Source organism: Neolamprologus multifasciatus, chromosome 18 (genome assembly GCF_963576455.1).
Source record: "Neolamprologus multifasciatus chromosome 18, fNeoMul1.2, whole genome shotgun sequence".
Classification (NCBI taxonomy): domain Eukaryota; kingdom Metazoa; phylum Chordata; class Actinopteri; order Cichliformes; family Cichlidae; genus Neolamprologus; species Neolamprologus multifasciatus.
Window position 1 is genome coordinate 35,036,917 of NC_140456.1, and position 22,847 is coordinate 35,059,763.

A 22,847-nucleotide genomic window follows, 5' to 3' on the forward strand; every position below is an offset into this window, starting at 1 on the left:
TTTACCAGGGTCGTTGACCAACTATGAAACACATCACATGAGCCAAGATGTGAAAAAAGGCGTGGGTAATTATCAGCAGAGGTTTCGGGTGAAACCATTATGAGACCTTGACATATGTAGTTTAATGTCTTTACACCGAAATTGAATGGCCTCAATTTCGATCAGACTTTGTGATCTCTAATAGCCCTTTTCTACTTGCACCTACCTAGCTTGGCTTAACTTGACTCAGTTCGATCTTTAGAATTTCCATTAGGTGATAGTACCTGGTAACAGGTATTTTTTAGTACCTGGTAACAGGTATATTTTAGTACCTGCCCAGTAAGGTTTCCAATGCAATCTCAAAATGTGACATATACAGATTGCGTGGCAGGGACTGTGCAGTCAATGGCATCACTCAATGAGTCATGAGAGTGACTCCTTCACAAAATCAAAAACATTTTAGAAAGACAAATTGGTGTCACAGATCACATTGAAAGGTCTGGCACACAACACATTTACAATGCCCCAGAAGCAATGTGACTTGCCAAAGAATTTCATGAAGCTAACAGCTTGAGATGTGAAGGGGGCTCGTCCGGGATTTGAACCCGGGACCTCTCGCACCCGAAGCGAGAATCATACGCCTAGACCAACGAGCCACAGGAAGCCTGTGCTTAAATCTGGAACTCTGAAATTATAGACTTAAATCTGCCTTCAAATTCAAGCAGGAATGTTTTTAAGCTCTCTTCAGTATTCATTTTTGTACTTTCAGGCCTTTGCTACTGACAAGCTCCAACAGGGAGGACTCCAGAGGGACTGCACACAGTGAATGAGAAAAAAGGGTTCCCAGTCATCCAGGTCATGGTAGTCTGATGAGCTTTGAAAGAAAGCAGCTGGAATTCTTTAAGTTCCTTGAAGACCTTTCACCTCTCCTCTGAGAACCTTCGTTAGATCTAAAACTAAATGTTGGAGAGTCCCAGGTATTTAAACCCCAGAGGGGGTTGTCTTTACCAGGGTCGTTGACCAACTATGAAACACATCACATGAGCCAAGATGTGAAAAAAGGCAGTGGGTAATTATCAGCAGAGGTTTCGGGTGAAACCATTATGAGACCTTGACATATGTAGTTTAATGTCTTTACACCGAAATTGAATGGCCTCAATTTCGATCAGACTTTGTGATCTCTAATAGCCCTTTTCCACTTGCACCTACCTAGCTTGGCTTAACTTGACTCAGTTCGATCTTTAGAGTTTCCATTAGGTGATAGTACCTGGTAACAGGTATTTTTTAGTACCTGCCCAGTAAGGTTTCCAAGGCAATCTCAAAATGTGACATATACAGATTGCATTGCAGGGACTGTGCAGTCAATGGCATCACTCAATGAGTCATGAGAGTGACTCCTTCACAAAATCAAAAACATTAATTTAGAAAGACAAATTGGTGTTACAGATCATATTGAAAGGTTTGGCACACAACACATTTACAATGCCCCAGAAGCAATGTGACTTGCCAACGAATTTCATGAAGCTAAGAGCTTGAGATGTGAAGGGGGCTCGTCCGGGATTTGAACCCGGGACCTCTCGCACCCTAAGCGAGAATCATACGCCTAGACCAACGAGCCACAGCAAGCCTGTGCTTAAGTCTGGAACTCTGAAATTATAGACTTAAATCTGCCTTCAAATTCAAGCAGGAATGTTTTTAAGCCCTCTTCAGTATTCATTTTGGTACTTTCAGGCCTTTGCTACTGACAAGCTCCAACAGGGAGGACTCCAGAGGGACTGCACACAGTGAATGAGAAAAAAGGGTTCCCAGTCATCCAGGTCATGGTAGTCTGATGAGCTTTGAAAGAAAGCAGCTGGAATTCTTTAAGTTCCTTGAAGACCTTTCACCTCTCCTCTGAGAACCTTCGTTAGATCTAAAACTAAATGTTGGAGAGTCCCAGGTATTTAAACCCCAGAGGGGGTTGTCTTTACCAGGGTCGTTGACCAACTATGAAACACATCACATGAGCCAAGATGTGAAAAAAGGCGTGGGTAATTATCAGCAGAGGTTTCGGGTGAAACCATTATGAGACCTTGACATATGTAGTTTAATGTCTTTACACCGAAATTGAATGGCCTCAATTTCGATCAGACTTTGTGATCTCTAATAGCCCTTTTCCACTTGCACCTACCTAGCTTGGCTTAACTTGACTCAGTTCGATCTTTAGAGTTTCCATTAGGTGATAGTACCTGGTAACAGGTATTTTTTAGTACCTGCCCAGTAAGGTTTCCAAGGCAATCTCAAAATGTGACATATACAGATTGCGTGGCAGGGACTGTGCAGTCAATGGCATCACTCAATGAGTCATGAGAGTGACTCCTTCACAAAATCAAAAACATTTTAGAAAGACAAATTGGTGTCACAGATCACATTGAAAGGTTTGGTACACAACACATTTACAATGCCCCAGAAGCAATGTGACTTGCCAAAGAATTTCATGAAGCTAAGAGCTTGAGATGTGAAGGGGGCTTGTCCGGGATTTGAACCCGGGACCTCTCGCACCCAAAGCGAGAATCATACGCCTAGACCAACGAGCCACAGCAAGCCTGTGCTTAAGTCTGGAACTCTGAAATTATAGACTTAAATCTGCCTTCAAATTCAAGCAGGAATGTTTTTAAGCTCTCTTCAGTATTCATTTTTGTACTTTCAGGCCTTTGCCACTGACAAGCTCCAACAGGGAGGACTCCAGAGGGACTGCACACAGTCAATGAGAAAAAAGTTGATAGGTTTGTAGCGTAAACCTATTCGCTGGAACATTAAGGACAATTTACTACACAGCCAAACAAGACACGAGTAGGCAAAGTTCTTCATGTTTCTCGTGCACGGGAGAGAACCGGACAAACGCCGTTCCTTCGCTTGACCCCAGTTTCTCTCGTCCGCTCCCCCGTAACACTGCTCTTTTATTGAGGTTACATGAATATGCATAGGTTCATTAACATACGACGTCTACATACAAACAAAGAGTACCTTGCCTGTGCGGTGTGTGTGTGTGTGTGTGGTCAGAGTATGACCCCATAAATGACTTCCCTAAACCTACTGGTCTGGAAAGTCCAGCAGTTCATCTAAACAAAAGGCACTTAGCCTAAAACAGATATAGCCACGTTTATCCTACCATAAAACAATAAAACAAGGTACGACCTCTTCCCATGCTCCCAGGATGTAGGTGTGGATTCCAGAACACTCTGAATGCACACCAAGCCTTTGCAGCCTGCTAAAGATCACACATCCTATCACTACACGATTAATTATACACCTCTAAGCATATATGTTTAAATATTTCTAAGCATAAATGACAATCAACATTACAAAACCTAACAAAAGGGTTCCCAGTCATCCAGGTCATGGTAGTCTGATGAGCTTTGAAAGAAAGCAGCTGGAATTCTTTAAGTTCCTTGAAGACCTTTCACCTCTCCTCTGAGAACCTTCGTTAGATCTAAAACTAAATGTTGGAGAGTCCCAGGTATTTAAACCCCAGAGGGGGTTGTCTTTACCAGGGTCGTTGACCAACTATGAAACACATCACATGAGCCAAGATGTGAAAAAAGGCGTGGGTAATTATCAGCAGAGGTTTCGGGTGAAACCATTATGAGACCTTGACATATGTAGTTTAATGTCTTTACACCGAAATTGAATGGCCTCAATTTCGATCAGACTTTGTGATCTCTAATAGCCCTTTTCCACTTGCACCTACCTAGCTTGGCTTAACTTGACTCAGTTCGATCTTTAGAGTTTCCATTAGGTGATAGTACCTGGTAACAGGTATTTTTTAGTACCTGCCCAGTAAGGTTTCCAAGGCAATCTCAAAATGTGACATATACACTTTGATTGGCAGGGACTGTGCAGTCAATGGCATCACTCAATGAGTCATGAGAGTGACTCCTTCAAAAAATCAAAAATGTTAATTTAGAAAGACAAATTGGTGTCACAGATCACATTGAAAGCTTTGGCACACAACACATTTACAATGCCCCAGAAGCAATGTGACTTGCCAAAGAATTCCATGAAGCTAAGGGCTTGAGATGTGAAGGGGGCTCGTCCGGGATTTGAACCCGGGACCTCTCGCACCCTAAGCGAGAATCATACGCCTAGACCAACGAGCCACAGGAAGCCTGTGCTTAAATCTGGAACTCTGAAATTATAGACTTAAATCTGCCTTCAAATTCAAGCAGGAATGTTTTTAAGCTCTCTTCAGTATTCATTTTTGTACTTTCAGGCCTTTGCTACTGACAAGCTCCAACAGGGAGGACTCCAGAGGGACTGCACACAGTGAATGAGAAAAAAGGGTTCCCAGTCATCCAGGTCATGGTAGTCTGATGAGCTTTGAAAGAAAGCAGCTGGAATTCTTTAAGTTCCTTGAAGACCTTTCACCTCTCCTCTGAGAACCTTCGTTAGATCTAAAACTAAATGTTGGAGAGTCCCAGGTATTTAAACCCCAGAGAGGGTTGTCTTTACCAGGGTCGTTGACCAACTATGAAACACATCACATGAGCCAAGATGTGAAAAAAGGCGTGGGTAATTATCAGCAGAGGTTTCGGGTGAAACCATTATGAGACCTTGACATATGTAGTTTAATGTCTTTACACTGAAATTGAATGGCCTCAATTTCGATCAGACTTTGTGATCTCTAATAGCCCTTTTCCACTTGCACCTACCTAGCTTGGCTTAACTTGACTCAGTTCGATCTTTAGAGTTTCCATTAGGTGATAGTACCTGGTAACAGGTATTTATCAGGTACTATCACCTGGTAAATATGGCGGATGTAGCAGGTGGTGGTGCAGACGTAGCTCCGACTTTCAAACGGTCACGATTAAAACCAGAGATATATAAAACAACTGATGGAAGGGTAATTGTAGAGGATGAACTACTTAATTTCCTTGCTGTAAAAATCAAAACTTTAAGTCAGGATGAAATTGTGTTGTTGGCCACGAACACATTTGAATCCGAGGGGATTGAAGCCTCCAAGAAAGTTTTGTTTGAACTCTGCCCCACTACCTCACAGCGGTGCGTCGGATATAAAGGACAGCATAAAGACGCCAACAATATTAAACTCTGTCTTAAAGTGCTGAATGAGTGTGGGGAGAATATCCCAAGATTTGTATCTCATCACCTGGATGATTTGCCGCCTGTTACATACTCCAGCATGGATGTGTGTTGTCTACTACGGCGAATGGACCAGCTGTGTGCTGAGGTGGGTGCTTTAAAACATGTAGTTAAACTACAGGCGGATGTCTGCGAGCAAGTCATGACCAATGCTGTGGAGGTCGACCACCGTGTGACTGCTCTTGAGTGTCGGCCTGAGGTACCGGCTGAGCCTGTTGCGCTGAATGCTCAGGGGTCTGGGACCGCTTCCCACTTTCCCCTGGGGAAACACGCAGAGGAGCGGTGGGGGAGTCGAAGTAAAGGCGGCCCGCGCGGAAGGCAGGAAGCCGGAGCTTTGGCTGCTTCAAGGTCTGGGACAAGCACAGTGTCAGCGTTTTGTCCGGAGATGTTGCTAAGTGGTCAAGATCGGGCTCCGACGACAGCCTCAGGTCGTAATATGGAAACTACTGCAACGACGGAGGATCCCGTTGAGACAGTGCTTTCTACATGCTCCCCACAATGGAGTAAAGTTGTGAAAAATGGCAAGCCTCGTCACAAGCTGGAGAAGGTTAATTCGGGTTCAGGAATGCATGCTGTTACCACTGGACACAATAAGAGGCCTGGACCTGTATCGATTATTGGCACTGGAGCTGTGAGTACAATCAGAACTGTGAAAACTAAATTGGTGAGCGTGTTTGCCACTAAATTTGCTCTGGATGTAGATGCAGAAACTCTTGCTCTGTATTTGAGAGAGAAACTCAAAAGAGATGTGACCTGTCAAAAAGTTGCTGGTAAACGTAGCAGGTTCGGCTCTTTCAAGGTTACTGCTGAATGTAATGATGTGGGTGAAATGTACAATCCTGAACTCTGGCCTGAAGGGGCTCTGGTCCGGCGTTTTTATGAACCTCGTAAGACCGGTACGGTGGTGCCAAGCTCAGGGGATCCAGCAGGGGAGATAACTGTGCCTTTTGGTACCAATGTATCAACATGATGATGTCTATTAGGATATTATCTTACAACTGTCGTGGTCTACGTTTGGGACAGAGTGCAGGGGACAAAGCTCGACGGATTGTTGTGGACAGTCTGCTTGCAGAATGTGACATTTTATGCTTGCAGGAGACATGGTTGTCCAAACAGGACCTGGGAAAACTTAACTGTCTAAATGCAAGTTTTTTGGGAGTGGGGGAATCAACAACTGATCTCAGCACAGCTATAGTCAGAGGCAGAATACCTGGAGGGGTTGCTGTGCTCTGGGATAAAAAAATAGACCCTGTGATAAAGCCCATTAGACTGGATGTAGACTGGTGTATTGGTATACAATATACACAGAACAATAGTAGTTTTATCATTCTTAATATTTATACTCCCTATGAATCTTGTCAAAATGAGCAAGAATACCTCAGTAGGCTGGCTTTTATTAATGCATTTATTCAAGACAACGATACTTACAGCATATATGTTTTGGGTGATTTTAATGCTGATCTCACAGACAGCAGTTCTCGGTTTGCTAACCACTTAACTCACTTTTGTCAAGTTAATAATCTTATCTTGTCTACCAAAGTGTTACTGCCTGCAGATAGCTATACATGCATAAGTGAAGCCTGGCATAGTACATCATGGCTGGACCACTGTATCTGTACAGCTGATGGGCATGCAGCTTTAGCAAACATGACTATTAGGTATGAGGTAACTGTGTCAGATCATATACCTTTTGGTTTTACTGTGAATGTGGAACAAATGCCAGCAACAACTGGGAATAATATTACTAATATTGCTACCAGTGTAAAATTAGACTGGTCAGCATGTAGTGAAGATGATTTCTTAGCTTATCATAGTAATACCGATATACATCTGAACAATATTTCTTTGCCCAAAGAAGCTCTTTTGTGCAAGGATGTCAACTGTAAGAATACTGTGCATAAACATTTACTCTGCTCAATGTATGATGATATAGTGACTGCTCTGTATGAAAGTGGCACACTGCTTGATAAACAATATAAGCATAAGAAACTTAACATCAGACCTGGCTGGAAAGAACATGTATCCATGTATCATGATGAAGCTCGCATAGCTTATAAATGTTGGGCCATGGCTGGAAGACCTAAACAAGGCCCAGAATTTGAACAGAAAAAATGTGCGAATGCCAGATACAAGTACGCTGTTCGCTTTATAACTAAAAATGAGCAAATGCTGAGAGCAGATTCTTTGGCCAGGAAAATGCTGTGTAATAATATGGCAGATTTTTGGAAAGAGGTGAAAGCTCTTAATAACTGTAAACCATCTCTACCATCAACTGTTGAAGGTGTTTCTGGGGCAGATAACATTGCAGCGTTATGGAGACAGCATTACAGTGCGTTGTTTAACTGTATAAAAAGTGATCCATATGAGGACAATCTTGACATGAGTAATGACACAATAAATGTAGGGACACATGAAGTATATGAAGCCATTCATAGGTTGTCTGATAATAAAGCTTCTGGTTTGGATCACATCACTGCAGAACATTTAAAACATGCTAGTTTAAGGCTAGCTCCTCTTTTAGCACTCTGTTTCACTGGGTTTATGATTCATGGCATATTACCAGACTCAATGCTGTGTATTTTACTGGTACCAGTTATGAAGGACAAAGCTGCAAAAGTGAGCTGTTTGGATAATTACAGGCCAATTGCACTAGCCAGTATTTTATCTAAGGTGTTAGAAAGAATCTTGTTTGACAGAGTTAGTGTGTTCATCTCTTCTCTGGATAATCAGTTTGGCTTCAAACCAAAGCACGGCACTGACATGTGCATATATGCACTCAAGGAAATAGTCAGTTTGTATAGGGCTAAAAATTCATCTGTCCTCATGTGTTTCATTGATGCCTCTAAGGCTTTTGATCGAGTGAACCACAGAAAACTTTTTGATAAATTGAAGACACGGGGGGTTCCTCAATACATCGTGAGGATTCTCTCTTACTGGTACGCTCATCAGAACATGCAGGTTAAATGGGGAAGCAGTATTTCTGAACCCTTTGGTGTCAGCAATGGTGTCAGACAGGGTGGGATTTTGTCTCCAATTTTATTTAATTTATATGTTGATGATTTGTCCATACAGCTGAGAGCCTGTAACACTGGGTGTATATTAGGTAAAACATTGATAAATTCAATTCAATTCAATTCAATTTTATTTATATAGCGCCAAATCACAACAAATGTCGCCTCAAGGCGCTTCATAGATACAGAGAAAAGCCCAACAATCATATGACCCCCTATGAGCAAGCACTTTGGCGACAGTGGGAAGGAAAAACTCCCTTTTAACAGGAAGAAACCTCCGGCAGAACCAGGCTCAGGGAGGGGCGGCCATCTGCTGCGACCGGTTGGGGTGAGAGAAGGAAGACAGGATAAAGACATGCTGTGGAAGAGAGACAGAGGTTAATAACAGATACGATTCAATACAGAGAGGTCTGTTAATACATAGTGAGTGAGAAAGGTGACTGGAAAGGAAAAACTCAATGCATCATGGGAATCCCCCGGCAGCCTACATCTATTGCAGCATAACTAAGGGAGGATTCAGGGTCACCTGGTCCAGCCCTAACTATATGCTTTAGCAAAAAGGAAGGTTTTAAGCCTAATCTTAAAAGTAGAGATAGTGTCTGTCTCCTGAATCCAAACTGGAAGCTGGTTCCACAGAAGAGGGGCCTGAAAACTGAAGGCTCTCCCTCCCATTCTACTTTTAAATACTCTAGGAACAACAAGTAGGCCTGCAGAGCGAGAGCGAAGTGCTCTAATAGGGTAATATGGTACTACAAGGTCATTAAGATAAGATGGGGCCTGATTATTTAAGACCTTGTATGTGAGGAGCAGGATTTTGAATTCAATTCTGGATTTAACAGGAAGCCAATGAAGGGAAGCCAAAACAGGAGAAATATGCTCTCTCTTTCTAGTCCCTGTCAGTACTCTTGCTGCAGCATTTTGGATTAACTGAAGGCTTTTCAGTGAGTTTTTTGGACATCCTGATAATAATGAATTGCAGTAGTCTAGCCTGGAAGTAATAAATGCATGAACTAGTTTTTCAGCGTCACTCTGAGACAGGATATTTCTAATTTTAGAGATGTTGCGCAAATGGAAGAACGCAGTCTTACATATTTGTTTAATATGTGCGTTGAAGGACATATCCTGGTCAAAAATGACTCCAAGGTTCCTCACAGTGTTACTGGAGGCCAAGGTAATGCCATCCAGAGTAAGAATCTGGTTAGATACCATATTTCTAAGCTTTTCAGCGCCGAGTACAATGACCTCAGTTTTATCTGAGTTAAGAAGCAGAAGGTTAGTGGCCATCCAAGTCTTTATGTCTTTAAGACATTCCTGCAGTTTAACTAATTGGTGTGTGTTATCTGGCTTCATGGACAGATAGAGCTGGGTGTCATCTGCATAGCAGTGAAACTGTATGCTATGTCTTCTAATGATGCTGCCTAGGGGAAGCATGTATAATGTAAACAGAATTGGTCCTAGCACTGAACCCTGTGGAACTCCATAATTAACCTCAGTGTGTGAAGAGGACTCTCCATTTACATGCACAAATTGGAGTCTATTAGATAGATATGATACAAACCACTGCAGTGCAATACCTGTAATACCTACAGCATGTTCTAATCGCTCTAATAGAATATTATGGTCAACAGTATCGAATGCTGCACTAAGGTCAAGAAGGACAAGCACAGAGATGAGTCCACTGTCAGAGGCCATAAGAAGATCATTTGTAACCTTCAATAAAGCTGTTTCTGTGCTGTGATGAACTCTGAAACCTGACTGAAACTCTTCAAATAAACCATTCCTCTGCAGATGATCTGTTAGCTGTTTGACAACTACTCTTTCAAGGATTTTTGATATGAAAGGAAGGTTGGAGATTGGCCTATAATTAGCTAAGACTGCTGGGTCTAGAGATGGCTTTTTGAGTAAAGGTTTAACTGCAGCCACCTTGAAGGCCTGTGGTACATAGCCGATTATTAGAGATAGGTTGATCATATATAAGATCGAAGAATTAATCAATGGCAGGACTTCTTTGAGCAGTTTTGTAGGAATGGGGTCTAAAAGACACGTTGATGGTTTGGAGGAAGTAATTATTGAAGTTAACTCAGAAAGATCGATTGGAAAAAAAGAGTCTAACTTAACATCAATGGAACTAAGAGTAGCTGTAGATAATATTAGATCTGTGGGATGATTATTGGTAATTTTTTCTCTAATGATAAAAATTTTATTTGTGAAGAAGTTCATGAAGTCATCACTAGTTAACGTTAAAGGGATGGTTGGCTCAACAGAGCTCTGACTTTTTGTCAGCCTGGCTACAGTGCTGAAGAGAAACCTGGGGTTGTTCTTATTTTCTTCAATCAGTGATGAGTAGTAAGCTGTTCTGGCTTTGCGGAGGGCTTTCTTATAAAGCAACAAACTATTTCTCCAGGCTAAATGATGATCCTCTAAATTTGTGACACGCCATTTCCTCTCCAGATTACGAGTCATCTGCTTTAGGGTACGTGTTTGAGAATTATACCACGGGGTCAGGTACTTCTGATTAGAGACCTTAGTTTTCACTGGAGCTACAGTATCCAGAGTCGTACGTAGTGAGGAGGTGAAATTATTAACAAGATAATCGACCTCTGTTGGGGTAGCGTTCAGATAGCTGCTCTGCTCTTTGTTGGTACAGGGCATTGACGATGATAACAGTGGCTGGATTATATTCTTAAACTTAGTTACAGCGCTTTCAGAAAGACATCTACTTTGATAAAGTCCACTCTCCACTGCTGCGTAATCAATTATTGTAAATGTAAATGTTATCAAGAAATGATCAGACAGGAGAGGGTTTTCAGGAAACACTGTAAATGTTCAGTTTCTATGCCATATGTTAAAACAAGATCTAGAGTGTGATTAAAGTGGTGGGTGGGTTCTTTTACATTTTGAGAGAAACCAATTGAGTCTAACAACAGATTAAATGCCATGTTGAGGCTGTCATTTTTAGCATCTACATGGATGTTAAAATCACCCACAATAATTATTTTATCTGAGCTCAGAACTAAATTAGATATAAAGTCTGAGAAATCAGACAGAAACTCTGTGTAAGGCCCAGGTGGACGATAGATGATAACAAGTAAGACTGGTTTCTGAGTTTCACAGCTGGGGTGGACAATGTTAAGCATCAGGCTTTCAAATGAATTAAAAGTCTGTCTTGGTCTTTCATTAATTAATAGACTGGTGTGAAAAATTGCTGCCACACCGCCCCCTCGACCTGTGCTTCGAGATTTCTGGTAGTTAGAATGACTCGGGGGTGTTGATTCATTTAAACTAACATAATCATCCTGCTGCAACCAGGTTTCTGTAAGGCAGAGTAAATCAATTTGTTGATCAATTATTAAGTCATGTACTAACAGAGACTTGGAGGAGAGAGACCTAATATTTAATAATCCACATTTCACTGTTTTACTCTTTGGTTCAGATGTGGATACTGTATTGTTCTTTCTTTGTGATTGTTTAAGTTGTTTGTTGCTGGTTTTTAGTTTGTTTTTTGTCTTTTTGGAAGCAGACACAGTCTCTATGGAGATGGGTTTTTGGGGGGGTAGCAGGAGGAGAGAAGCTGCAGAGAGGCGTGTAAGACTGCAACTCTGCTTCCTGGTCCCAACTCTGGATAGTCATGTTTTGAGGGGTTTAATAAATTTGTCGATATTTCTAGAAATGAGAGCTGCTCCATCCAAAGTGGGATGGATGCCATCTCTCCTAACAAGACCAGGTTTCCTCCAGAAGGTTTGCCAATTATCTATGAAGCCCACATCGTTTCTGGGACACCACTCAGACAGCCAGCAATTTAAGGAGAACATGCGGCTAAACATGTCACTCCTGGTCTGATTGGGGAGGGGACCAGAGAAAACTACAGAGTCCGACATTGTTTTGGCAAAGTTACACACCGATTCAATATTGATTTTAGTGACCTCCGATTGGCGTAACCGGGTGTCATTACTGCCGACGTGAATTATGATTTTATTGAATTTACGTTTACCCTTAGCCAGCAGTTTTAAATTTCCTTCAATGTCGCCTGCTCTGGCCCCTGGAAGACAATTGACTATGGTTGCCGGTGTCTCTAGCTTCACATGTCTGAGAACAGAATCACCAATTACCAGAGTTTGACCCCCGGCGGGTGTGTCACCGAGTGGGGAAAAACGGTTAGACACATGAACGGGTTGGTGGTGTACCTGGGGCTTCTGTTTAGGACTACGCTTCCTCCTCACCGTTACCCAGCATTTCCCCAGCTGCTTGGGGTCTGCCGGGGAACAGCTAGCGGGGCCTACGCTATCTTCGGCTGCACCAGCTACAGGGGCCTGGCTAGCTAAGGGTGAGAGCAGGGTGCAAAGCCGAGTCTCCAATTCAGTAATCCTGGCCTCCAGAGCTGCAAATATGCTACATTTGTTACAGATATCATTACTGCTAAAGGAGGCCGAGGAGTAACTAAACATCTGACACAATGAGCAAGAAAGTGCAGAAGGGACAGGTGAAGTAGCCATGGTGCTAACGGGTCGGCTACGAGCTAAGCTAGCGAAACAGTACAGAGACAGTGAGTGAATACTATAAATTAGGTAGTGAGTACACAGAAAGTGTGCTTCGGATGAAGCACGTGAAGATTATACTGTGAAAAAAGAATGTATTTAAAAGTTGTTAATTAAACTGCTAAGCAAATAAGCTACTCAGAAACACCACTGTGTTTGAGCAGGAACAGGAAGCGATACTATACCACAGAGCGAGGGAGCGAACACCAAGTCTCAATCATCTATCATCTCTAAATCATCTTATGTATGCAGATGACCTGGTTGTTTTTAGTCCAAGCAGTGCTGGATTACAGGATCTTCTTAATGTCTGTACTGAATATGGTGTGCAATATGACATTGAGTACAATGCTGCTAAAAGTGCTGTTTTGATATGTAGAACCAAGCAGGATAAACAGCTAAATTTCCCTTTGTTTAAACTGGCACAAAAAACTCTTGAAGTTCATAAAAAGGTGAAATACCTTGGTCACTTTATTACTGAGCAAATGAATGATGATGATGACATGTACAGACAACGATGCAAGCTCTATGTGCAGGCAAATACGATTGCACGCAAATTCAGCTTTTGTTCACTTCCAGTTAAAGTGGCTTTGTTTAAAGCGTATTGCACACCGCTATATACTGCCCCCTTGTGGTCATCCTACAAACAGTGTAGCATGCTGAAGCTGCATGTTGCATATAATGATGCAATGAGAATCCTTTGCAGGATACCTAGAAGTGGTAGTGCCAGCCAGATGTTTGTAGCTGTGGGTGTTTGGACTTTTAAAGCACTTTTAAGAAAGTTAATGTTCAATTTTAGAGAACGACTGGATGGTTCGAGAAACAGTATAATTTTAGCACTTACAGATCCGACAGTGAGTGGTTCCCGTTACTCATCCAGTCTGAGAAAGCACTGGTTAAAGTGTTTGTGTATTTATTGATTTATTTTAAGTAATTGTGTTTTATGTATATTATGGTTTTATATTTTTTACAAATATTTTATATACTTATTTATATACTTATATATATTTAATGGTCTATACCTTGTGTTGGGGGGGGGGGGGGTTGTGTTTCTGTCTTGTTTTTATGGACATAAAGTCTGCCAATAAAGATTGAATTGAATTGAATTGAATTGAATTTTTTAGTACCTGCCCAGTAAGGTTTCCAAGGCAATCTCAAAATGTGACATATACAGATTGCGTGGCAGGGACTGTGCAGTCAATGGCATCACTCAATGAGTCATGAGAGTGACTCCTTCACAAAATCAAAAACATTTTAGAAAGACAAATTGGTGTCACAGATCACATTGAAAGGTTTGGCACACAACACATTTACAATGCCCCAGAAGCAATGTGACTTGCCAAAGAATTTCATGAAGCTAAGAGCTTGAGATGCGAAGGGGGCTGGTCCGGGATTTGAACCCGGGACCTCTCGCACGCGAAGCGAGAATCATACGCCTAGACCAACGAGCCACAGGAAGCCTGTGCTTAAATCTGGAAATCTGAAATGATAGACTTAAATCGCCCTTCAAATTCAAGCAGGAATGTTTTTAAGCTCTCTTCAGTATTCATTTTTGTACTTTCAGGCCTTTGCTACTGACAAGTAGCAAAGGCCTGAAAGTTGGTTCCACTATTTGCATCGCATCTCTTTCATCGCATCTCCTGTCTCCTGTCGGTGGCGCTGTCACTTGGTGTTCGCTCGCTCGCTCTGTGGAATAGTATCGCTTCCTGTTCCTGCTCAAACACAGTGGTGTTTCTGAGTAGCTTATTTGCTTAGCAGTTTAATTAACAACTTTTAAATACATTCTTTTTCACAGTATAATCTTCACGTGCTTCATCCGAAGCACACTTTCTGTGTACTCACTACCTAATTTATAGTATTCACTCACTGTCTCTGTACTGTTTCGCTAGCTTAGCTCGTAGCCGACCCGTTAGCACCATGGCTACTTCACCTGTCCCTTCTGCACTTTCTTGCTCATTGTGTCAGATGTTTAGTTACTCCTCGGCCTCCTTTAGCAGTAATGATATCTGTAACAAATGTAGCATATTTGCAGCTCTGGAGGCCAGGATTACTGAATTGGAGACTCGGCTTTGCACCCTGCTCTCACCCTTAGCTAGCCAGGCCCCTGTAGCTGGTGCAGCCGAAGATAGCGTAGGCCCCGCTAGCTGTTCCCCGGCAGACCCCAAGCAGCTGGGGAAAGGCTGGGTAACGGTGAGGAGGAAGCGTAGTCCTAAACAGAAGCCCCAGGTACACCACCAACCCGTTCATGTGTCTAACCGTTTTTCCCCACTCGGTGACACACCCGCCGGGGGTCAAACTCTGGTAATTGGTGATTCTGTTCTCAGACATGTGAAGCTAGAGACACCGGCAACCATAGTCAATTGTCTTCCAGGGACCAGAGCAGGCGACATTGAAGGAAATTTAAAACTGCTGGCTAAGGGTAAACGTAAATTCAATAAAATCATAATTCACGTCGGCAGTAATGACACCCGGTTACGCCAATCGGAGGTCACTAAAATCAATATTGAATCGGTGTGTAACTTTGCCAAAACAATGTCGGACTCTGTAGTTTTCTCTGGTCCCCTCCCCAATCAGACCAGGAGTGACATGTTTAGCCGCATGTTCTCCTTAAATTGCTGGCTGTCTGAGTGGTGTCCCAGAAACGATGTGGGCTTCATAGATAATTGGCAAACCTTCTGGAGGAAACCTGGTCTTGTTAGGAGAGACGGCATCCATCCCACTTTGGATGGAGCAGCTCTCATTTCTAGAAATATCGACAAATTTATTAAACCCCTCAAAACATGACTATCCAGAGTTGGGACCAGGAAGCAGAGTTGCAGTCTTACACGCCTCTCTGCAGCTTCTCTCCTCCTGCTACCCCCCCAAAAACCCATCTCCATAGAGACTGTGTCTGCTTCCAAAAAGACAAAAAACAAACTAAAAACCAGCAACAAACAACTTAAACAATCACAAAGAAAGAACAATACAGTATCCACATCTGAACCAAAGAGTAAAACAGTGAAATGTGGATTATTAAATATTAGGTCTCTCTCCTCCAAGTCTCTGTTAGTACATGACTTAATAATTGATCAACAAATTGATTTACTCTGCCTTACAGAAACCTGGTTGCAGCAGGATGATTATGTTAGTTTAAATGAATCAACACCCCCGAGTCATTCTAACTACCAGAAATCTCGAAGCACAGGTCGAGGGGGCGGTGTGGCAGCAATTTTTCACACCAGTCTATTAATTAATGAAAGACCAAGACAGACTTTTAATTCATTTGAAAGCCTGATGCTTAACATTGTCCACCCCAGCTGTGAAACTCAGAAACCAGTCTTACTTGTTATCATCTATCGTCCACCTGGGCCTTACACAGAGTTTCTGTCTGATTTCTCAGACTTTATATCTAATTTAGTTCTGAGCTCAGATAAAATAATTATTGTGGGTGATTTAAACATAAATGTAGATGCTAAAAATGACAGCCTCAACATGGCATTTAATCTGTTGTTAGACTCAATTGGTTTCTCTCAAAATGTAAAAGAACCCACCCACCACTTTAATCACACTCTAGATCTTGTTTTAACATATGGCATAGAAACTGAACATTTAACAGTGTTTCCTGAAAACCCTCTCCTGTCTGATCATTTCTTGATAACATTTACATTTACAATAATTGATTACACAGCAGTGGAGAGTGGACTTTATCAAAGTAGATGTCTTTCTGAAAGCGCTGTAACTAAGTTTAAGAATATAATCCAGCCACTGTTATCATCGTCAATGCCCTGTACCAACACAGAGCAGAGAAGCTATCTGAACGCTACCCCAACAGAGGTCGATTATCTTGTTAATAATTTCACCTCCTCACTACGTACGACTCTGGATACTGTAGCTCCAGTGAAAACTAAGGTCTCTAATCAGAAGTACCTGACCCCGTGGTATAATTCTCAAACACGTACCCTAAAGCAGATGACTCGTAATCTGGAGAGGAAATGGCGTGTCACAAATTTAGAGGATCATCATTTAGCCTGGAGAAATAGTTTGTTGCTTTATAAGAAAGCCCTCCGCAAAGCCAGAACAGCTTACTACTCATCACTGATTGAAGAAAATAAGAACAACCCCAGGTTTCTCTTCAGCACTGTAGCCAGGCTGACAAAAAGTCAGAGCTCTGTTGAGCCAACCATCCCTTTAACGTTAACTAGTGATGACTTCATGAACTTCTTCACAAATAAAATTTTTATCATTAGAGAAAAAATTACCAATAATCATCCCACAGATGTAATATTATCTACAGCTACTCTTAGTTCCATTAATGTTAAGTTAGACTCTTTTTTTCCAATCGATCTTTCTGAGTTAACTTCAATAATTACTTCCTCCAAACCATCAACGTGTCTTTTAGACCCCATTCCTACAAAACTGCTCAAAGAAGTCCTGCCATTGATTAATTCTTCGATCTTATATATGATCAACCTATCTCTAATAATCGGCTATGTACCACAGGCCTTCAAGGTGGCTGCAGTTAAACCTTTACTCAAAAAGCCATCTCTAGACCCAGCAGTCTTAGCTAATTATAGGCCAATCTCCAACCTTCCTTTCATATCAAAAATCCTTGAAAGAGTAGTTGTCAAACAGCTAACAGATCATCTGCAGAGGAATGGTTTATTTGAAGAGTTTCAGTCAGGTTTCAGAGTTCATCACAGCACAGAAACAGCTTTATTGAAGGTTACAAATGATCTTCTTATGGCCTCTGACAGTGGACTCATCTCTGTGCTTGTCCTTCTTGACCTTAGTGCAGCATTCGATACTGTTGACCATAACATTCTATTAGAGCGATTAGAACATGCTGTAGGTATTACAGGTATTGCACTGCAGTGGTTTGTATCATATCTATCTAATAGACTCCAATTTGTGCATGTAAATGGAGAGTCCTCTTCACACACTGAGGTTAATTATGGAGTTCCACAGGGTTCGGTGCTAGGACCAATTCTGTTTACATTATACATGCTTCCCCTAGGCAGCATCATTAGAAGACATAGCATACATTTTCACTGCTATGCAGATGACACCCAGCTCTATCTGTCCATGAAGCCAGATAACACACACCAATTAGTTAAACTGCAGGAATGTCTTAAAGACATAAAGACTTGGATGGCCACTAACTTTCTGCTTCTTAACTCAGATAAAACTGAGGTCATTGTACTCGGCGCTGAAAAGCTTAGAAATATGGTATCTAACCAGATTCTTACTCTGGATGGCGTTACCTTGGCCTCCAGTAACACTGTGAGGAACCTTGGAGTCATTTTTGACCAGGATATGTCCTTCAACGCACATATTAAACAAATATGTAAGACTGCGTTCTTCCATTTGTGCAACATCTCTAAAATTAGAAATATCCTGTCTCAGAGTGACGCTGAAAAACTAGTTCATGCATTTATTACTTCCAGGCTAGACTACTGCAATTCATTATTATCAGGATGTCCAAAAAACTCACTGAAAAGCCTTCAGTTAATCCAAAATGCTGCAGCAAGAGTACTGACAGGGACTAGAAAGAGAGAGCATATTTCTCCTGTTTTGGCTTCCCTTCATTGGCTTCCTGTTAAATCCAGAATTGAATTCAAAATCCTGCTCCTCACATACAAGGTCTTAAATAATCAGGCCCCATCTTATCTTAATGACCTTGTAGTACCATATCACCCTATTAGAGCACTTCGCTCTCGCTCTGCAGGCCTACTTGTTGTTCCTAGAGTATTTAAAAGTAGAATGGGAGGGAGAGCCTTCAGTTTTCAGGCCCCTCTTCTGTGGAACCAGCTTCCAGTTTGGATTCAGGAGACAGACACTATCTCTACTTTTAAGATTAGGCTTAAAACCTTCCTTTTTGCTAAAGCATATAGTTAGGGCTGGACCAGGTGACCCTGAATCCTCCCTTAGTTATGCTGCAATAGATGTAGGCTGCCGGGGGATTCCCATGATGCATTGAGTTTTTCCTTTCCAGTCACCTTTCTCACTCACTATGTATTAACAGACCTCTCTGTATTGAATCGTATCTGTTATTAACCTCTGTCTCTCTTCCACAGCATGTCTTTATCCTGTCTTCCTTCTCTCACCCCAACCGGTCGCAGCAGATGGCCGCCCCTCCCTGAGCCTGGTTCTGCCGGAGGTTTCTTTCTGTTAAAAGGGAGTTTTTCCTTCCCACTGTCGCCAAAGTGCTTGCTCATAGGGGGTCATATGATTGTTGGGCTTTTCTCTTTATCTATGAAGCGCCTTGAGGCGACATTTGTTGTGATTTGGCGCTATATAAAAAAAATTGAATTGAATTGAATTGAATTGAATTGAATTGAATTGACAAGCTCCAACAGGGAGCACTCCAGAGGGACTGCACACAGTGAATGAGAAAAAAGGGTTCCCAGTCATCCAGGTCATGGTAGTCTGATGAGCTTTGAAAGAAAGCAGCTGGAATTCTTTAAGTTCCTTGAAGACCTTTCACCTCTCCTCTGAGAACCTTCGTTAGATCTAAAACTAAATGTTGGAGAGTCCCAGGTATTTAAACCCCAGAGGGGGTTGTCTTTACCAGGGTCGGTTGACCAACTATGAAACACATCACATGAGCCAAGATGTGAAAAAGGGCGTGGGTAATTATCAGCAGAGGTTTCGGGTGAAACCATTATGAGACCTTGACATATGTGGTTTAATGTCTTTACACCGAAATTGAATGGCCTCAATTTCGATCAGACTTTGTGATCTCTAATAGCCCTTTTCCACTTGCACCTACCTAGCTTGGCTTAACTTGACTCAGTTCGATCTTTAGAGTTTCCATTAGGTGATAGTACCTGGTAACAGGTATTTTTTAGTACCTGCCCAGTAAGGTTTCCAAGGCAATCTCAAAATGTGACATATACAGAATGCATTGCAGGGACTGTGCAGTCAATGGCATCACTCAATGAGTCATGAGAGTGACTCCTTCAAAAAATCAAAAACGTTAATTTAGAAAGACAAATTGGTTTCACAGATCATATTGAAAGGTTTGGCACACAACACATTTACAATGCCCCAGAAGCAATGTGACTTGCCAAGGAATTCCAGGAAGCTAAGAGCTTGAGATGTGAAGGGGGCTCGTCCGGGATTTGAACCCGGGACCTCTCGCACCCAAAGCGAGAATCATACGCCTAGACCAACGAGCCACAGCAAGCCTGTGCTTAAGTCTGGAACTCTGAAATGATATACTTAAATCTGCCTTCAAATTCAAGCAGGAATGTTTTTAAGCCCTCTTCAGTATTCATTTTGGTACTTTCAGGCCTTTGCTACTGACAAGCTCCAACAGGGAGGACTCCAGAGGGACTGCACACAGTGAATGAGAAAAAAGGGTTCCCAGTCATCCAGGTCATGGTAGTCTGATGAGCTTTGAAAGAAAGCAGCTGGAATTCTTTAAGTTCCTTGAAGACCTTTCACCTCTCCTCTGAGAACCTTCGTTAGATCTAAAACTAAATGTTGGAGAGTCCCAGGTACTTAAACCCCAGAGGGGGTTGTCTTTACCAGGGTCGTTGACCAACTATGAAACACATCACATGAGCCAAGATGTGAAAAAAGGCGTGGGTAATTATCAGCAGAGGTTTCGGGTGAAACCATTATGAGACCTTGACATATGTAGTTTAATGTCTTTACACCGAAATTGAATGGCCTCAATTTCGATCAGACTTTGTGATCTCTAATAGCCCTTTTCTACTTGCAACTACCTAGCTTGGCTTAACTTGACTCAGTTCGATCTTTAGAATTTCCATTAGGTGATAGTACCTGGTAACAGGTGTTTTTTAGTACCTGGTAACAAGTATATTTTAGTACCTGCCCAGTAAGGTTTCCAATGCAATCTCAAAATGTGACATATACAGATTGCGTGGCAGGGACTGTGCAGTCAATGGCATCACTCAATGAGTCATGAGAGTGACTCCTTCACAAAATCAAAAACATTTTAGAAAGACAAATTGGTGTCACAGATCACATTGAAAGGTCTGGCACACAACACATTTACAATGCCCCAGAAGCAATGTGACTTGCCAAAGAATTTCATGAAGCTAACAGCTTGAGATGTGAAGGGGGCTCATCCGGGATTTGAACCCGGGACCTCTCGCACCCTAAGCGAGAATCATACGCCTAGACCAACGAGCCACAGGAAGCCTGTGCTTAAATCTGGAACTCTGAAATTATAGACTTAAATCTGCCTTCAAATTCAAGCAGGAATGTTTTTAAGCTCTCTTCAGTATTCATTTTGGTACTTTCAGGCCTTTGCTACTGACAAGCTCCAACAGGGAGGACTCCAGAGGGACTGCACACAGTGAATGAGAAAAAAGGGTTCCCAGTCATCCAGGTCATGGTAGTCTGATGAGCTTTGAAAGAAAGCAGCTGGAATTCTTTAAGTTCCTTGAAGACCTTTCACCTCTCCTCTGAGAACCTTCGTTGGATCTAAAACTAAATGTTGGAGAGTCCCAGGTATTTAAACCCCAGAGGGGGTTATCTTTACCAGGGTCGTTGGCCAACTATGAAACACATCACATGAGCCAAGATGTGAAAAAAGGCATGGGTAATTATCAGCAGAGGTTTCGGGTGAAACCATTATGAGACCTTGACATATGTAGTTTAATGTCTTTACACCGAAATTGAATGGCCTCAATTTCAATCAGACTTTGTGATCTCTAATAGCCCTTTTCCACTTGCACCTACCTAGCTTGGCTTAACTTGACTCAGTTCGATCTTTAGAGTTTCCATTAGGTGATAGTACCTGGTAACAGGTATTTTTTAGTACGTGCCCAGTAAGGTTTCCAAGGCAATCTCAAAATGTGACATATACAGATTGCGTGGCAGGGACTGTGCAGTCAATGGCATCACTCAATGAGTCATGAGAGTGACTCCTTCACAAAATCAAAAACATTAATTTAGAAAGACAAATTCGTGTCACAGATCACATTGAAAGGTTTGGCACACAACACATTTACAATGCCCCAGAAGCAATGTGACTTGCCAAAGAATTTCATGAAGCTAAGAGCTTGAGATGCAAAAGGGGCTCGTCTGGGATTTGAACCCGGGACCTCTCGCACCCGAAGCAAGAATCATACGCCTATACCAACGAGCCACAGGAATCCTGCGCTTAAGTCTGGAACTCTGAAATTATAGACTTAAATCTGCCTTCAAATTCAAGCAGGAATGTTTTTAAGCTCTCTTCAGTATTCATTTTTGTACTTTCAGGCCTTTGCCACTGACAAGCTCCAACAGGGAGGACTCCAGAGGGACTGCACACAGTCAATGAGAAAAAAGGTGATAGGTTTGTAGCGTAAACCTATTCACTGGAACGTTAAGGACAATTTACTACACAGCCAAACAAGACACGAGTAGGCAAAGTTCTTCATGTTTCTCGTGCACGGGAGAGAACCGGACAAACGCCGTTCCTTCGCTTGACCCCAGTTGCTCTCGTCCGCTCCCCCGTAACACTGCTCTTTTATTGAGGTTACATGAATATGCATAGGTTCATTAACATACGACGTCTACATACAAACAAAGAGTACCTTGCCTGTGCGGTGTGTGTGTGTGTGTGTGTGTGTGTGGTCAGAGTATGACCCCATAAATGACTTCCCTAAACCTACTGGTCTGGAAAGTCCAGCAGTTCATCCAAACAAAAGGCACTTAGCCTAAAACAGATATAGCCACGTTTATCCTACCATAAAACAATAAAACAAGGTACGACCTCTTCCCATGCTCCCAGGATGTAGGTGTGGATTCCAGAACACTCTGAATGCACACCAAGCCTTTGCAGCCTGCTAAAGATCACACATCCTATCACTACACGATTAATTATACACCTCTAAGCATATATGTTTAAATATTTCTAAGCATAAATGACAATCAACATTACAAAACCTAACATTCCCCCCTTTTTGACCTTTATGCTAGAAAAGTTCCCAGTTATGATCACCTCATGTCTGACAGTTTCAATGCAAACATTTTCATACTCAGCATATGTCAATCACCCTAAATTACTGTAAACACACACAGTTTAACAAATGTATTAGCAGTTATCATATTTCTCATTCAATGGTAAACTGCATCCTACGAGCAAACAAATGAATTGTTAATGGTCAAAAGAGAAATTAACATTTTCAAAAACATCCCAGCTCTGCGGTGATCACCCATCATCGGTGCAGAGTGGTTTTAGTTCGGCAGG

The 22,847-nt window shown here is 42.0% G+C and overlaps 1 protein-coding gene and 5 non-coding genes across 6 annotated transcripts; 1 reads left to right on the top strand and 5 right to left on the bottom strand.

The window, feature by feature from the left end:
• Positions 1-563: 563 nt before the first annotated feature.
• On the bottom strand, positions 564-635 carry trnap-cgg (transfer RNA proline (anticodon CGG)). The gene has a single exon. It is a non-coding gene; the product is annotated as a tRNA-Pro (tRNA).
• An 890-nt stretch (positions 636-1,525) lies between these two features.
• trnap-agg (transfer RNA proline (anticodon AGG)) lies at positions 1,526-1,597 on the bottom strand. Its single transcript has one exon. It is a non-coding gene; the product is annotated as a tRNA-Pro (tRNA).
• A 2,449-nt stretch (positions 1,598-4,046) lies between these two features.
• On the bottom strand, positions 4,047-4,118 carry trnap-agg (transfer RNA proline (anticodon AGG)). The gene has a single exon. It is a non-coding gene; the product is annotated as a tRNA-Pro (tRNA).
• A 1,938-nt stretch (positions 4,119-6,056) lies between these two features.
• On the top strand, positions 6,057-8,271 carry LOC146498489 (uncharacterized). Its single transcript, XM_085140535.1, has one exon. It carries the CDS (start codon positions 6,085-6,087, stop codon positions 8,269-8,271), a length of 2,187 nt encoding a protein of 728 aa, XP_084996661.1. The 5' UTR covers positions 6,057-6,084.
• An 11,475-nt stretch (positions 8,272-19,746) lies between these two features.
• On the bottom strand, positions 19,747-19,818 carry trnap-ugg (transfer RNA proline (anticodon UGG)). Its single transcript has one exon. It is a non-coding gene; the product is annotated as a tRNA-Pro (tRNA).
• Positions 19,819-20,728: 910 nt separating this feature from the next.
• On the bottom strand, positions 20,729-20,800 carry trnap-agg (transfer RNA proline (anticodon AGG)). The gene has a single exon. It is a non-coding gene; the product is annotated as a tRNA-Pro (tRNA).
• Between the last annotated feature and the right edge of the window lie 2,047 nt (positions 20,801-22,847).